At 41.7% G+C, this 17,894-nt stretch overlaps 1 protein-coding gene across 3 annotated transcripts in view; it reads left to right on the top strand.

Annotated features, from left to right (window-relative positions):
• The window catches only part of LOC143896785 (lachesin), a 163,994-nt gene extending 147,427 nt beyond the window's left edge, over positions 1-16,567 (top strand). The window contains exons 8-11 of one of the 3 annotated variants that reach the window (XM_077404807.1): positions 2,327-2,383; positions 2,691-2,777; positions 9,341-9,439; positions 12,104-16,567. In XM_077404807.1, coding sequence (XP_077260933.1) covers positions 2,327-2,383; positions 2,691-2,777; positions 9,341-9,439; positions 12,104-12,174 — 314 coding nt within the window. In that variant the 3' untranslated portion in view covers positions 12,175-16,567. Of the gene's footprint in view, positions 1-2,326; positions 2,384-2,688; positions 2,778-9,340; positions 9,440-12,103 lie in introns of those variants that run through there. The other 2 variants (XR_013256748.1, XM_077404809.1) reach the window with 2 other exon arrangements.
• Positions 16,568-17,894: the final 1,327 nt, after the last annotated feature.

Here is a 17,894-nt window from a genome sequence, read left to right as displayed (position 1 = left end):
ATTTTAATGAGTTCTCCTCGCTCACCGACGATGAAGCTAAATCAATACATTTCGGGATGCATAAATTTTGCGAACAATAGATTGCAACATGTTTCGTTTCCAATATCGCTACTAGATTTTATTTACGATTTTTCTTTCGACAGAATGCTAAATTGAAAAGAAGAAAATCCCGACATATCTACATATCTACAGCTAAATATTTTTTATTCACGGTAAACTTTTGTAATAATTTTTTTATAAATATTGATGATCAGCGAATTCTTTCTCGCAAAGTTGCAGCAGTCTCTCCTTAAATTAAACTTTGATCGAGTCGACTACCGAATCTCCAGATTTCAGTATACGCTACAAACACATATATTAATCGGGCATAATGAAAGAGTTGATTTGTCGGCGAAGGCCGGCGCGTTAACCGGTCCAATCATCAATCAGCTCAGTGAAGCTAAATGGTCAGGACAACGGGTTTTAATATCTCCTGAGGAAAATAAAAGTTAGCGCGATAAATCAAAGGTGAAAAGTCGCTGCTTTACTTTCTCTCTCTTTTCCCCTTGCCCTTTTTTCTTTCTTTCTCTCTCCCCCTCTTTCTCTTCCTCCTCTTTCCTTCCTTCTTTCCTCCCCTCTCTCTCTCTCTCTCTTTCTTTTTTTCTTTCTCACTTTCTTCCACCATCTCGCTTTTTCCTCATTGCGCTCTCAGCTTTAATCTCTTCGCCTTCCATCGGTGACTTGCAAAAATGATAAATGAATTTCATCCACCGCGCGTGCCATATTTATATCTATAAAACTGGATAGTAACCTCATAATAACCACGATGACGAACGACGACAATTTCTGATGATAACATTCGTATTTTGTTTTGACACACAGATATCAAAATATTGATCTCTATAGGTGTAGAGAAGCTTATGGATGACAATCGCAAATTTAACGTCTCGCCGTCCAATTTTCGACGACAGAAGTTTTATTGATTTTACATTCGCACCCCCTCGTCTCGCGCGTGTGTACGGCGACAAACGTCGCGAGATAGAGTTGCACGTCGGGATGTCGTTGTTGTAATTTTTGCGGCAAACATTACCGCACGGGCGAGTGAAACGGGGGTTGGAAGTCATTCAGGTATTATCTTACGGAAAAGACGGCGGGGCTACATATTTGCATTACATTCGCGTGTGTAAACACGTCTGCTGAGGCGCATACTTTGTCATCCTATCGTATTTACCTTGGGGAGAAACGCACCTCCGCAACGTGCATCGCGTGCACCCTCTCTACAACCTTGCCACTTAGTAATCGCTCAGGTGCTTGTGACAAATAGCAATGACCTCTTTCACTGCGGGCACATTCCCCACATCGAGGCTATCAATGGATATTACCCTTTTAAATTATGCCGTTGGACGCGCAACAGAAAGAAACACGGAACACCGCGGGAGAGATAAGCTATTTAATTCCATGAACAGCATTTAACAACAATTATAACGAACTCATCAAGAGTAATACTAACTAATTTTATTTAATGCCACATTCTGCGAAACTTTTAGCAGATATTTCCGTAGTGAGTACGTCCAGCCGCGGACAGCGGCGGTCAGTAATAAATCCGGCCGACGACGGCGTTCGCTAAAGACAAATGATGAAATTACGAATAATTATTCAGGTATGTATCCCCGGATAAGTTACGCGTGGAGGCGCGTGTAGGGGTAGAAGGCGCGGATGTCGGTAGTACCGGAGTAAAATATGATGTAGAGTTTGGCCGGCTTGGCCGGCGCTACGGCAGCTAATACGTTCCGGGAGAGAAGTTAGTAACAGGTGGCGCGATCCATAATATCGCGCGGCGTAGAATTCGCCCAATCTGGGAGAACAAAAGTATTTTGTCTGGTTGCGTGCAAATATATAAGTGCGTAATTCCACGCGGTCCATTTTAATTTCATGTTTGTTTCATGTAATTTCTCGAATTATCTCAAAAGTACACGAGGATTCAAAGTAATTTCACATCATCGTATATCTTCCTTAGATTCGCATAAAAAAAATGTAAGCAATAGCAGGCGGCCTCGGTAACAATAGGAATGAAAACAGAGAGAAATACGAGCGGTACTATAGATTGGAATCGAGAGTGAGAGCTTGAGAGAGAGAGAGCACATCTCTCTGAAACACTGAAAATAATTGTGTTTTTTTTTCCCACGAGAATTGCGAAAAAATGATGAATGAAGAAAGACCGAGCCTTTTTGTACGATTGGGAGATATATGAATATTTTTCCACAAACCTCTGCAAATAAATTTTGCGTGAAATATGCGACGTCAATGTAGATCCGATTTTTGAAGATGGAAAATTGTTTTGTTGCAGTGTCCGCACCGCCAAGCACCAGTCCTAGCCCGTCTACCACAGAGATCCTCAAAAAAGGTAAGATATTATATTAAAGACAGATGCCTCATGATGAGAGAGAGAGAGAGATTTTATATATATGTGTATATATAATATATAATATATATATATATTAAATCACGCAGTGCAAAATTAATAAATACGCATATATATTATAAACTATTATAAAGCATTGCAAAATTAGTAAATTACTGCGTATTGCGTATTGCGCTCTATTAGAACTACGTAATAAGATTTAATGCCTCCATATATACCACAATCGATATTATTCACGTCGTACTCGCTAGCTTGAATCTAATTTTCCAACGCGCGTTTACTTTTGCAGATTGGGAATTCATGGCGGAGATGAATAACTCTGTTTACGGAAATCCAAGTTCGCTGACAATTCAAAATGAAAAGAACATCAAGACAGGTGAGTACTCGAAGCGGCATATATCTTCTTTTTACGTAATTTTCCAACGTATGTACATCATCGCAATTTCGCGAATTATGGGATTGATTCTGCAACTTCGCATTTCGACGAAGTGATGCAGTCGTCGGCTGTCACGCGAGCGTATACGAAGAGTAACAAGCATTTGAGATATATTTGGAAGAAGTATTCTCTTGGATCTTTATATATCTCTATCTGAAGAAAACACATCAATCATTTAGATCTTTCTCACACGTTCAACAAAAAAAAAAGCATAAGTAATAAGATACGGAACAGAATTTAGACGTGACAATGTCGGAAGTAATATAAAGGAAGAAATCTATTAAGCAGAATATTTTCCACGAGTTTTGGAGAAGTATTAATTTCCAATGAACATTAAATGCAACGTTAAATGCGTGTAATCAGACCTTTTCAGACGTATTTACATATCGTTATTATTTATAGTATCGTTATGAATCATTCTTGGCGAATATGAAGAAGAGTCAAACGTTTCAACTGCAACCTGTATACTCTGCACGTTAGTAAAATCTCAATCTAGTTGGAGCGGATTTACATATTCAATCTAGCATCACGTAGAGTCAAATGCCATCCCATAACTGGATTTTCCAGCAACATACTTTGAATCTCCGGTGCGATTAACTTCGATGTTAACTAGAGCCATGGGACCCACCAGAGAATCCCGAGAATCGATTGCGGCTTTAAGAGTGGTTTGAAGAAGGGTAAGCAACTCGCTTTAAAGCTTTCTATGGAGGGCGAAAGAGAACCACGGAAATGAGGTCTATAACGGGATAACAATTGGAATTTTCCGACGACGCGGCGACGGATCTTCCTTTTGTAATGTAAAATTATATCGAAAAATAGACATTACTGTTTTAAATCACATAATGAATTACGTCAAATAACACACGCCCATTATCATATACGCAATTATGAATATTGTTGATATCCGCATAATCTCCAGCAAAGGAAGATTCGCAACATTCTAATTCCAAAATTTTACAGAGAGTAAATCTATTAAAAATTGAAGACAAAAGATTTTTATTTGATGTATCACGTTACCTCGGAAACCAAGCGTTTACTTAAGAAATCAAAACGCAGCGGTAACTGTCAAAAAAGTTTAGACAGAACGAGGGTGGTGAATAAAAAGAATGGAAGAATAAACATAAAGGTAACAGAGAGTCAACTGAAGTGATGTTCGTAACAGAAACACATGAGTGGTGGTTATGTGAGAGAGCGAAAAGGATAGATGAATAGACAGAAGCTAGAAAGAGAAAGAGAGAGGGAGAGGGAGAGAGAGCTGGGAACAAGGTTGACTGAGGTAGAAGAGATCCGTGTAACATCAATATTTCATGTATGCTAACACGCCGGAACTAATAATGCTCCAGCGAGGAAGACCCAAGAATAATATCAGCCGCCGCTGTGTAGACCGCGTTCTCTGTCCCTATCCACGCCTTCCCCCCCCCCTCGCCCCTCTATTTCTTTCTTTGTCCTTCGCTTTGCTCTATCACCTAAAACAGCAACGTGCAGCGCCCTAGCGTCCTTTTGCGCCCTGTGTTAAATTTAATCGAAAATTCGTGTCTCGTTGAGCTTCGCCCTTTCTCTACCGTCTCTACGGTGCGTCTATCGTGTCTACCGTGTGTCTCCACCCTTCCTTTCCTCCACGAATAACCAATGTCATCGCCCCGGGGAGCGGGTTGAGAGACGGCGGAAAGGTGAGAGTGAAAAGATGAGGACCGAGGGGGAGAAGCGAGGAGGATGGTGAATGCGACGGGATGTGGTAAGTTTGAATACGGCATATGTCTCCTTGTCTCTCCTTCTCTATTTGCGAAGGCCGAGAGGGGAAGGAAAGGACGGGCTGCGAAGGAAGGATGAGGTTTGTAATTGGTGCAACATCTGCGGTCTGCAAGGTGGCATTAATGTTTGCTCCCTTCGTGCTCTCTCGCCCTCATCTCTGTTCCCTCCTCCGTTTTCTCCCCCTCGATCTCGCCGGGGCTCCGAGAGGGAATCGTCTTTTTCCCTTATCGCTTTGTTTCTTTTTCTCTTCTTCCTTATCCCGGTTACATTTAACCGTGTCTGCTTCCATTTCTTTCTCCCCCCCCCCAGTTCTTTTAAGCACTTTATTTTTATGTCATCTTCTTTCCTTAACATATCTGTTTGACTTATTCTCTTTTAGTCCGCCAGCGTCTCTTTTTACATCCACGTTACGCTCGTTACGATTCCAACAGTTCTCTCTCGTATTTCGCAGTACATTTTTTCCCGGTTAATTTATCTCGGTCCCCTCCGCCTACCTTTCGCCTTGTCTTTTTGCAATGCCCTCTTTAAACAATCTAGCGGTCGCCGCCTATTTGCGCCGTTGTTTCTCGTTATTCATATCGTTGGAAATTCAAGGGCGCAAGTGTACGCTTAAGATTAAACAGAAGATTTGCTTGAGTTTCCTCCATGCGGACGGGAAACTCAAGCATAAACAGGCCTTATTTGCTCGCAGTAACTTACGACAATCTGTTGTTGAGAATATCTAAACATAACGCGGCGCGTTTTAACTTCCCCTAGTGTGAGGTGGTGTTATTTGCTATACAGAAAGGCAGGTTTGCTTGCAAATGTCACAATATAAAGTACAGACAACATAAAAATATTTTTGACAAAATATTTTGAGAGCTTCCTCTTCTCGACATCTTCTCTTTTCTTTCTTTGCGCGTGGATACTGCATACTGCGATGCCGCGGGTTCTTGCTTATTCGTGTGTGTATCGGTGTTAAGCCGCCGTGTAATTGCCATTGCAGGCATTTGTCCATTTCCGTTTCTCCCTTAAGTCGCGCCGCGCGCAGCTCGCGCGAATGGCAAATTACATATACGGAAGCCAGGGTACACGCGGCCTATACAGCGATAAGTCACTTTGAGGCTCCGATGGGAAACGGGGCAAGTATTGTCGCGGTATCGTGACATCTCCCAGAGCACATATGCCCTTAGGTGTCGCTTAATTCCCCGGGGCACCGTTGTTCGCCTGTAATTTGGGGGGAGAGTATGTATAGCGATTGGTTTAGCCGCGTGCTTTCGTACGATTAACACGTCCCCTATTCTACCGTACGCGAGCACGTACAGAGTAGGAGCGGAGGCGCGTAAGAGCGCCGTTCAACAGCGCAGCCCTTGTCGCTCCTGTTGTCGTATAACGTATATAAAGCGAGATCAAATCGCTTCGTCAAATCGCCGAGTCGAAAATCATTTTATCACGTTTATTCGACGATGCGTCCCGCGCGTCGCGCGCAGCGCGTCGCTGTCGCTTCCGCGTAAAATTATTTACGACCCCGAATTAACATCGTACAGGCGCATTAATTAGAACGGCGCTCGTGACGCCGTGACAATATTGCGCGCCGCGTGACACGGCGGTATAAGTTTAGATCTCGGAGCGTGCGAGACGTTAGACCTCTGTTAATTTTCTTGGGGCACAGTTAGCCGAGCCACCTGGGACAAGGAGTATCATTGACTTTGTCGCGTGCACGGCCAACATCAGTCCGCCTGATAGCGCAAGGTAAATTGTATACGTTGACGCCCCCGCGCGCGCGCCAACACCGAGACAGTTTGATATTAACGGAACGCAGAACGGAAAGCTAAATCCACAATCTCAACGAAAATAGTTAAACGCGTCTGCACCGACCCGTCAGGCTCCGAACCGCGCGCGAACGTGTGAGCAGGAATATCATGACCCCACCGGACGCGTAAAATCAATGAGGGGTAACTGCGCGAAACGGTAACTTTTTATATGGGGGACTTATTTGTGCAATGTCCCCGACAACAGTTCCTCTTTCTGACAGCAGAGTCGCGAGGATTACCAAATCGAGGATTATCAAATCCAAACGGAAAGTCGAATCAATGCGTGGGCAGTTGCAGGCACGAAGCTTTTTATCTTCTATTTCTCTTTTTTTTTAACCAATACAATCTTCTGTACGCACGATTCACATTTTTGTACAATAGAGTGCCCCGCAATATTTTACTGCCGAAATGTCCAGTCGTGGGAATCTTATTAAATATCAATGCACCCCCTTTTTATCATCTCGTAAATAACGAATTGAAATCTGAATATCGAATGTATCGACAAATTAAGTACAAAATGCGATTCGTCCTCTCTTCCCACTTTAGATATTTCAAAATCCGTATTTTGATCCGAATGGACACTGGTGCAGATGGACGTAATGCAGATGACGTTGCAGTTTTATGTGCGACAAACGAATTTTCGATTCGGATTTTCTCTGAAAGCGTTTATCAATATTTTTATCTTCTCTTATTTCAACCTGTCGCGCAAGAGCATCGGATTTTCGCGGCAGTTTAATAGCCACCATGTGTTGATCAACTTCCAAATAATTACGTACGTTTCGAGCACGTTTATTTTTCACGGGCAGTTAATGGTGGAGCGAGGATTTTAATTTGCCCGACCATTCGCAGGGACCAACGATGTCAGGATGCAAATTAAGCATAAATTTCATCGCTATGTTCAGTTCTATTGATATCTGCATTTCTGCATTAACCACGGTGCGCTTTTCTCTCTTTCTCTTATTCTCTCCCTTTCTCTCTCAACCCTTTTTTTTCCTTTTCCGGAAATTTTCTCACGATTAACTCTTGCTCGTTGCTCCGCAACGAAATCCTGAACTACTATACATATAACGAAGCTTACACGCTCCCGGTGGAGCTTATACGTGTCCATACTCGCGCGACGACGGCGGGCTATACGTCTGGTTCCCTAAACACGTCGTCGCCCTACGCATAGCTACAGAAACAGCCGCATCGCGATAGAGATTCTCGCATATAGGAAACTATGGAACCGGCCCGGGCACATGGATATACGTATAGCGCACGTTACACATTGTCACTGCTAATGTTTGGTCGAGATTTGCATACGTCTGTCTAACCTATCCATTGCGTCGCCGTACAACGGTTGTCTCACCTCGGTTGTCCGGAAGGTGTATCCGGCGAGGTGGCGGCGGCGGCGACCTTACTCTGTACTATCAGCCTTGGTATTATACACACGAGGGTACAAGCGGCCTATACGCAAGCGCGCTCGCGCGCGCGTACGCCGTCATGATCACCCATTACCTTATCCGAAATAGGCTATCGTGCCAAGATCGTGTGCTTCCCCTTGCGCTGCAACCCTCGCAACCCTCGCCTTGTCCCTTACCTAAACTGACTGGCACCGCCTCGGGGCTACGAACTTACAAATCTAATCGCGAGGGAACGAAGACACAAAGCGATATTCACAAGCACCTCGCTCCGTGGGTACTCCGAAATTAAGCCCTAAGTACAGGTTGCCAGGCTTCTGCGGCTCCTCCTACCTACTGGTTCTCCGCGTTAGTGAAGCTGCGTTTATTAGCTTCAGTCAACTTGACGTGCTATCTGCGAATTATACGCACGTTTACGTAGGTTTAGAAAAATAATAGAATGCATATGGATACGCAATAATTGGTTATAATTTTGCAGTGAGAAATGCGCGATGTCTATTCGGGTAGAATATGGATAAATTTGGAAAAATTATAGAACTCTGGTGTGTAACAATTGTTTATAATTGGTAATATAATGTGCTATTGACAGATATTATAACATTTTAATAAGTATAACAAAAGAATACGATTCGACTGTGCAACTTTAAATAATTCTGTAAGTTAGTTATTATTATTTTTTCCAACTAGAATGAAGAGAAATAAATAAACTTAAACATAAAGATGTAAATTTAATATTTAGATATGGAGAAGCGAAAGCTTACTTATTAAAATCATAAAAGAAAGCATTATTTCTTACGCATTACTATATATTTTATATAATTACTGGTGTGTGTAAAGAGGTAGATACTTATATTTGAGCAATAAGATGACTATTTATTTATGTATGTTGTGAGATGCGCTTCACGCGACAAGCACGTACAAATTATAACACGACAGACTAACATACATAACATACATAACATACTAACATACATAAGGTCTGGTTGTGTAATTTTATCAAAATATATACTCATCACGAGCTGTTTCGCTGCAAGAATGTAATCCAAAACGCGGTCGGGCTTGCGACAAGCGTGTGTCGTGACACGGATAGAATCTACTTGGCGCGGATAAGGGAATTGTGTTTACTCGGAGTTTGCATACTAGTTAACGCGTTTGCCACCCACTTTATGCGTAACAGGCTCGTAAACATCTTCAGTCGAAAGGGCCACTCGTTGTACGTCCCTTTGTCCGTGGTTCCGCTATATGTGAACCACGCAAGTCTCTCCTTTCGCTCCTTCTGTTTTCTCAGATCTCATCTTCTCTGTCTCGCCGACGGTTTTGCGCTATAATGTCTCGAAGCGAGATTGAATTTTTAATTTATTCCCATAACGTCCGGGATTCATTCCCATAACATCCGGGAAACAAATTGTCGCCAGTCCTCGGTGGACTTTTCAACGCGGAAAGATATTTTTCTTGGGGATATCCTTGTACATTTCATTTATTATTTATCATCGTCCACCATCACGTCGATATACGTAATGTTTTTTCACAAACGTGCGTTTCGTGTTTTTCTCTCAAGGTACCAAGTTCCAGTCGAATTTAAACGAAATTGGAAAATCGGAGCAGAAGTCGTCTGAACTGGACAGAAAAAGAAATTACAACTGGCCCCCTGATAAAGGTGAGCATGACATAAAATTTAATTGAAGTTTTACGTATATGTATAGTTATGTATTACATAAGTAAATAAAGAGGTTTCATGTTAAATTTTAAAATCTATAGAAGAACAATACACACTCGAGATATACATATAAATAATACGTGGCATATATCTGGAACAGTTAAATAACTTTTCGATAAATATACATGTTTTTTCCATAAAGAACAATATTTGTTTCTATGGAATAACTTATCGTGCCAATCGCATTTACATTTTTTTTTTACAGCATATTTGCTTTTTATACGACACAAATAGAATGGCATTTCGCATAATATAGTAGAGAAAAATATTTCGCTAACGCCGTACATTCGTGTAATGTGACCGTATACGCGATAAAATTTCAGATAAGTACCGGACATGCGTTGAACAATAAGCGCGGCCGTTCGTTACTTTATTACGAATTTGAGATTCAGTTTCGACAAGCTCCCGTCGTCGCGGTGGGCAAACGAACCTCGCACGAGCGGGGGGGGGGAGACAAAACGCGAACGAGTTTTCCCGTCGAAGATGCGGTTTTATCCGGTATTTCGCGGCTCCCGATCGTGGCATTTGATCGGCCGCGTCTACCGCATTTCCGAGCGCGGCCAGGTGTGTAGCACCTTTCATAATTCCGCCGAGCCTTCGGCATTATCGGATAATTCTTTTCCACCCTAGCATTTTTACCTCCTTCCACGATCCGTCTTCACCCCCCGCGTCTCTTCCGTAATTCGATCCCTGTCCCGGCCATCCTCCCTCCCACCCTTCTGTTCTTCTGCGCTACCGTCTCTCTCAATATCTCGCTCGACCGCGGTTACTTTTAAGAGGAATTTGCATAATGGCGTAGTGTGAAAATCCGTTTTCTCCGCGGGGACGATCGCGATAGTCTCGGGGAAGTAAGGTAATTTCGCGTGGAAAAAGGCGGGTTGAACTAGTAACGAGAAAAACTGCGTTGCAAGCTGCCACACGTAAGTGCGACGGAAAGAATGCGACAGAAATATCGGGGCGTTTCTATGGAAAATTCTGCTGCGAAATGAACGTCAAATTGCTAATGGGAACTGTTCGACGAGACAGCGATACGATTGCGATGAGTTCAATGTCCGATGTTATTTCGATATCGAATGATACAGAAGACTGTATACGTCGCGCGCGTCATACGTTGATTTTTCATTATGCCGTGTAATCGTAGACGCGATATCTCCCTCTCGAAGTCTGGAAAGCGTGTACATCTGCAGGAGATCGTGCCGGCGCGAGTTTGGATCTCGAGTTACACAGATCTAATGAGACAAGACACAGCATTTATTTTACAATTTTCGCGCAACAGTGAAATATAAATATTGACTATAAGTGCATAACACATCTCCCTTTCGCAGAGATGAGGAGAAGACGAGCAGGGGAGAGGAGAGGGAGAAAGGGGGGGAGAGGAGAGAAGGATGGGGTAGGGCGAGAAATCGCGAATTGAAGGAAGGTAAGATCGCACAAAAGTAGCGAAGCGAAGAATTCTCCCGGGGCAGCGCCAGGGACCGGATAAAAGAAAAGGGGAAAGGAGGGGGTGAAGAAAGGGGGTCAGGGAGGCAAGTTACTGCTTGCGAGCCTTTGGATGAGAGTCGAGAAGACTCTAGAAAGGGCCGTGGCAAACAGAAAAGGGAGTTGAGAGGAGAAGGGGAGGAGGGGAGCGATCCAGAGGAGGCGACGGCTCACCAGGTTGTTTCTGATTCGTAATTAGAGATGAGTGAGGCCAGGAAAAGGCCGGAGAATACATTTTTCTCCAAGCGAGTAATAGCTAACGGTACGGTGCAAGCCAACCGGAAGAATAACTGACTTCCCATTTTTTCCTCCGTTTTTTTTCTCCCTCTCTCTTTTTCTTTCTTTCTTTTTTTGGCTCCTCCTCTCGTCTACCCTTACTTCTCCCTTCTGTATATCTACTCCGCTTGGACCGTCGACTAATCGGCACTCACCCCTTTGCACCCGTCTCCGTTTTCTCGGCATATCCTCCCTCGAAGGGAGAGAGATTCTTCCGTGGCAACCTTCCTGCAACGGGGTAACGACAGATTCTCGTCGTCCCAAGCCCCTTGATTGTGCATTGACCTCTCGAGACTTACCGAGAGAGCATTTCCCTTCTTGTCCCGTAGCATCGCGAAAATGAACGTTCCATGCTATGGTTTTTTCGATATATTAGAATCTGATAGTTGGTACTATATTATGTTCTAAAGAATATATTTCATATGCACTGTTAAATTCGTAATGTCAAATTATACTCAATTTGAGTCATTTTTAACCATATAATATAAGTCGCTACTCAATATGTCGTTAATTTAACTAAACCAGTGAAGTTAAAATAATACTGTTTGGACACCACATACTAGTTAAAAATAACAGATTGTTATTTAACTCAAAATATTGATTTAAATTTTGTCTTTTAATATTGTACGGTTAAGCTGTTTGGGAAGATTTAAATGATTTGTGAACAGAGATTTATTAATGTAAATGTCGAAACTTGATGTTTAATCTAAAAACGGGGCAAAAACATTATAATATCTATAAGCAAATTATCGATTCATACAAATTAGGTTTATTTAAATTTAGAAATGTAGCTTCTGTAAAAAATCGGCGTTTTAATCTTAAACAGTGAAATATTTTGTCTAATTTCAGATTCAGCAACGGGCGTGATGACGACCGTGACGCTATTACTAATTGCTCTGGCGGTAACGATAATTCGATAAGCAAGACCCGAAAAGAAAAGAGAAAGCGAACGACGACCTCGTCATTGACACGCCGCGCCGTCGGTGTTGGTTTCCCTAATTAACGGACTCAATTAAAAAGAGAATAAAAGGAAGAAAAAATTAGAACTCACGACATGAAAGACAGACCACACTCACACACAATACACGTGCGCACGTGCACGCATACACACACACACACACACACACACACAATTACACCGCGGTGACACAAAGACTGACTGGAGTAGTTAGCGTCCGTATTAAATGACGGAGAGTAATTTACGCGTGCCAAGTTTAGTGTAGCGACGACAGTCCACGAGTGGCCAAGAATTACAGGAGCACGAATCCTCGCCGATCTCCCCTTCACCGATCGTGCGTTGTGTGGCCCGAAGGGTTGAGGGGCGAGACACACGCCTGGAGGTGGAACAACGAGAACGAGAGGAAAGGGTATTAAACAAAGTGCAACGACTATCGCTTTCAGTGTAATATATTGTATAACGCCGTAACATAATGACGCTAATAACAAATACCAGTGGTCTCGTCTCCGCGCGCGAGAGAGAGAGAGAGAGAGAGAGTCCGGAACGTGTGTGAAAGTGAGTCGTTATGTTTTTTAACTATATTATGCGGGAGTATTTTAATCGCGCAATTGATGACATTTCCGGAATATCAAAACGAAATCGTTCGAGTTTAATACTGAATTAAAGTTTCACCGAGCCAACTAGTTCTCCAACATTTTTTAAACTCACATGCCGGCCCTCTCGAAATAGTTTTCTTCCCTCGTTCGTACGATCGATGCATGAGGGTTCTCAATTTCGTCAACAACGTAAAAACTCTTGAGTTCGAAGATTCGTCATGACGATACGTATATCTCGAGGAGAATCGTGAGTGTTTGTCACCACTCGAGCAAAGTTAACTCCCCATCGACATCTGAATGAGAGTCCATCGTAGTCACGCGTCTCAGTTTCGACTGCGTGCATCCCTTAAACATCAGCCATTTCTTCCTTCTTTAATTTGAAATGCATAAAAGTGCGAAAAAAGTGCGTGTATTATCTCGAGCATCGATTCCACTTCTTTATTCCGTGGCAAACTTCCGCCAAGTACATTTTAAATTTCTCGCTTCTTTCCATCCCGTTCCTACCCTTACCTCCTTATGTACGAAATCATGGATCCCATCTGGATACTTGAGATTAAAACGTCAGATTCGGTACGGAGGAATTGCTCTCATCTGGAGAGGCAGTCGAAGGAGGTACGGACAGCGAAGGGGGGAAAGAAGAAAATGGAAAATTTGCAGCGGAGAAAGAAACGCGGATATATCGTAACAAGAAATCGAATACTACTTAGTTGCAAACGTTTTCGAATCAATCCGGCATTGCTCCGGTTTTCCTTTTCTGAGAATGACGCAATTCTTTCTTCACATTATATGCAGACACGTGTCCTCATTTTGTTTAATTATAATTCCAATCACTCGCTTTGTGCGTAATCATATAGGACCAGAAAATGTCGAGGTTCGTCTTGAATAGAAAATATTTATTGAATGTATCGAAAGCACAGTTTTCGGCCTGGGAATTAATAAATAGTCCTAAATCTCGTTCAATTGTTGTAAAATCCATTTTTTCTCGAAATATTACATATATTTATTTATGGCCAATTATGGCATTTTATGCAATATTGCAAAAGGAAGTTTTCATATTTTACTATCAACGTTATCTAGCGGTGCTGTGGCAATTTGTGAGTAGTGTATGAAGAATTTATATGCAAGCGCGATCTACGTTTCTCGCCTTTGACGTGATAATTCCGGATGACCGGATGGCAGCGGCGATCAGAAGCATATCATTAAAGCATTTTTTTTGTATTATCGGTTATCTTTTATTCTTACGCGTCTTAACGATAAGCAATTTATATAAGCAGAAAGAAATATGCGCTAAGTAACTTTTTGCGTGCGATACTATACGCAGTATAGTAAAACGTCGCATATAGCAAAACGTCGACGTGTGTTCATTTCGTAATCAGATTCATGAATCGGCATCAAAAATTGTCCGGCTGACTGTCCAGACTCGACAGAATCAACAGGAAATAATTGCAATGTAAATTACATATTTGCTCGAAATATCGGTTCCGTTTCACGCCGTTGCGTCGCGCGATCGATTTGTTTACGTGTTAATTGATCAAATCGGGATTTATTCGTAGGCGGTCGCGGAGAGGCCGGCCCCGGCTGTGCCGGGTTTTAAGCGGACTTCTAACTACTTAGGAATATCCATTATTCAGCGTACATCTTGTTTAAAGCAACAGGTTCGAGAGAGAGTCCCTGCACTCGGCGCGCAAAGGAGTTAATGCCCGCCATGGATTAAAGAAGGGAACGGGTCGACTTAGGGATTACGCAGACTTACTCTGATGAGGTCTGTAATCGTATCATTCGCGAGACTAGCGATCTTAAAAGTCATAAGCATTTAACATGAGGGGATCACGCGTCTTTGCAGCATCGCAGCGTTCGCAATCTGTGGAGATTACTGCAACGAATTCAAATCCCGATCTGGTCAACGCTACGAACGATTGTTTCTCCACTTGTCGGTTGAAGCGTATTGATCGCGGGCATTTTGATTGAACGCACGAACGATTGATCAATATTTCTCATTAAAAAGCATTTCCATAGGCACATTATAAACAGTTTCTGTTCGATGAAAATAAAATTGTGAAAAAATTTATTTAAAAAAGCAATTAAACGCGATATATATATTGCGTAGCAATATATCGATTGCATTCGACGATACGTCGATGGTGCTTAAATGAATTTTTAGACCAGCGCCATCAGAAATGATGCATATACATCCTGAGTTTTTTTTATTAATATTATTAATTATTACTCACTTTTTGGTAATTATTCAATTACATGTCAAGGTCAAGATCATTGGCGCTGAATAATTACTCTAACGTTCTTTATCTTAGAATAGTTTAATCTAATCATACAAAATTCTGTTTATTAATTTTATATAATTTTGCAGAGAGATAAATACGAACGCTTTCCTTTCACGAACACAAAGATGATTGAACTCATCTATTATCTTGATGCAGCGAATCTTTATTACAACACTAATAAGCACAGTCTGATTAAATAACGCTTAAAAGTTTTGTTATGCAATGGCTTTAATTGGTTAACACAAGCACACTCTGTATTTTATATGAAATTTAATTTTATGTGTGAAACTTAAAAATCCAGAAGAATTATTTTAATATCTTGAATAGTTTCGTCTATTAAAAATTCAGAACAAGAAATTAAGTAACAAAGTAAAGATCGTTCTTTCCGGGCACGCTTAAGAACTCCGAAGCTGTCCGCCTATTGAGAAGCGATCACTGCCCATAATGCAAGTAGAATCTATATTGCACATGTGTATGTACGCGTGTATGTGATTGTATGTGAAACAACTGTGACTTCTTGTCTGTAATATCGGTGCGTAATGCCATTTTCCGTTAGCATCGTAGTCGCGATAGAGTTGATTTTCAATTCTTTTAAATCTCAATTTAGATCCCATGAATTTAATAAGAATAAAAAAAATATGCTGTCAGACTCACGAATCACACGCGGAATCAATGAAATTGAGAGACAGTAGATTAATCAAAGGTTAAAAAAAAAGGAAGAAATAGTATTCGAGAGTTACCTCTAAACTCTTGCTTTGCTATAATCAAACGATTTTAATGAAATTTGTGAACGGCTAAGGGAAAATGGTGACGCGGATTATTCGAATTATCGGTCTAAGGATGCTCGAACGTTGACTCGTCATTGGCGAAACCCTTGTAAATAGAAGTACACCAGTGATAAGAATTGCACGTAGAGTAAGCTTCGCAGCCAGCGATGATAGTGAACGACGTGTCACGTACGCTACCGGCATCGTTAATCCGTTTTTCCGTTTCGCGACTTTCCGCCTTTAAGTTCTTTCGTACTTTCGCCGTCGTCGTTTCTCACGCGCGGAGAAACGCGCAAGAAGGGTAAATCTTAGCGAGAGATATTTTGACCGTAGCCTCTAAAGTAAAAAAAAAAAAAGAATGCGGATCGACGTGTGTGAAGAAAAAGAAGAGAAGAAAATTCGCCGTCTTAACGTTGTAAGTGCGTGATGAGACGTATTAAACGCGAAGGTATATATGTATACATAACGCAAATTATAAATATGAAAATACAAATATATAAATACAAATATACGAATTACGCCGGGGGACTATATTGGGTATACATATATAAATATATATATGTTATATAATATATATATATATATTATTATAACATTTATGCTTTGCGACGTTGATTTGAATGTTGTTATTTACAAGAAAACCAAAAGAAACGAGACATTCTTATGAATATGCTCGACATATGTAATAAAAGAAGGGTTACGTAAGAACTCTACGAATCGCGATTATCTTGTCACCCAATGCCCCATTCCTCATCTTTCTACGATTTTTAGCAGATCCTTTCTTCTCATAAATATCGTATATCGACATAAGCAGAGTCAAATATTTCATTTTTTAATTTATCTTTTATTGTTGTTTAGGTAGGATACAACAAGTGAAAGATATAAATTCCTAATTGATGATAAATTAATTGATTCGTTATTAACAATCGACGATCAATATTCATTTATCGTTAGGTACAATTTTACTTTCCCTATTCTGGTTAAGCACCTAACTTTGCTACCAACCACATTGCAGCGTTGAAACGCAACGGATTACGCGGGGAACTCCGCAAACGTTTCATCCCTCCCCAACGCATGATTCTGTTTGCCATGGGTAAGCTAAATAGAGGGATCGGCGGGTGAATGCGGGGGCGTATGCAGCGAGGTGTTGAGGAAAAGGTACCGGGTGCTCGTAACATTTAGGTCGCGTGAATCCGCGAAGTGAGACGCTATCTACCATCGACGGATTAAATCAGGCCGACTATGTGTTTATGCGGCAGTCGTAGGAAGATGGCATGAAAGTTCAACAACGTCGGGATACGTCGGTAGAGCGAAGATAGCGGAAACACGTCGCTCCGTATAACGGGGATCGGAGGGGCATGTGTCAACCTTTGCGCAATATTTCGCCGTTTATTGTCACGAGTGTTGTAACAAGCCGCGACTCGCCGGTCGGCATACTAACCGGAGGATTAATTACGTGTGCGGCCCAAGGCAGCCGGCGGAATCATTTTACGCGTAACACGGCGTTCCCTTCCCGTCGACAAGTTACTATCAGTTTATAAGCCCCGTAAGCTCGCTCGGTAGTCGCTAATTAAAACCACGCTATTCCGTCCGAGAATTGGGACGGGACGGCGGCGAAGTTTAGCGGCGGGCGCTTAATCGGCATCGTTCGTTTCGTTCGGTTTCAATATCCCGGAATCCTTGCCACACGCGCGCTGTGTGTTACACGGTTCTCTTTCTATCGTCCGTCATTCCACCGTGATTACACATCATAGAACTGGATAGCGTGGATTTGCGGGAGTATTGATTCAAATGCAAACATTTCCCTAACAGCCCAATTTTAATGCAAAAACTTCATATTATATTCTCAGAAATCAGATCTAATTATCTCAGCAAATATCGTAATGTAACGTCTTATAACGTTGGGACGAAGAACAAGCTGGCAATACTTATCTTACACAGCCGTTTAAGCATTGCATTATTTAAAAATTATACTAAGATTCAAAATTGTATTGATATTAATATTAGTAAAAAATTGTTATAAGGACAATATTGTCATTA

This window comes from Temnothorax americanus, unplaced genomic scaffold, assembly GCF_048541705.1.
Source record: "Temnothorax americanus isolate GAGA-0224 unplaced genomic scaffold, ASM4854170v1 Scaffold2, whole genome shotgun sequence".
In the NCBI taxonomy this organism is placed as follows: domain Eukaryota; kingdom Metazoa; phylum Arthropoda; class Insecta; order Hymenoptera; family Formicidae; genus Temnothorax; species Temnothorax americanus.
The sequence above is the reverse complement of the archived record's forward strand: the minus strand, read 5'-3'. Positions and strand labels throughout refer to the sequence as shown.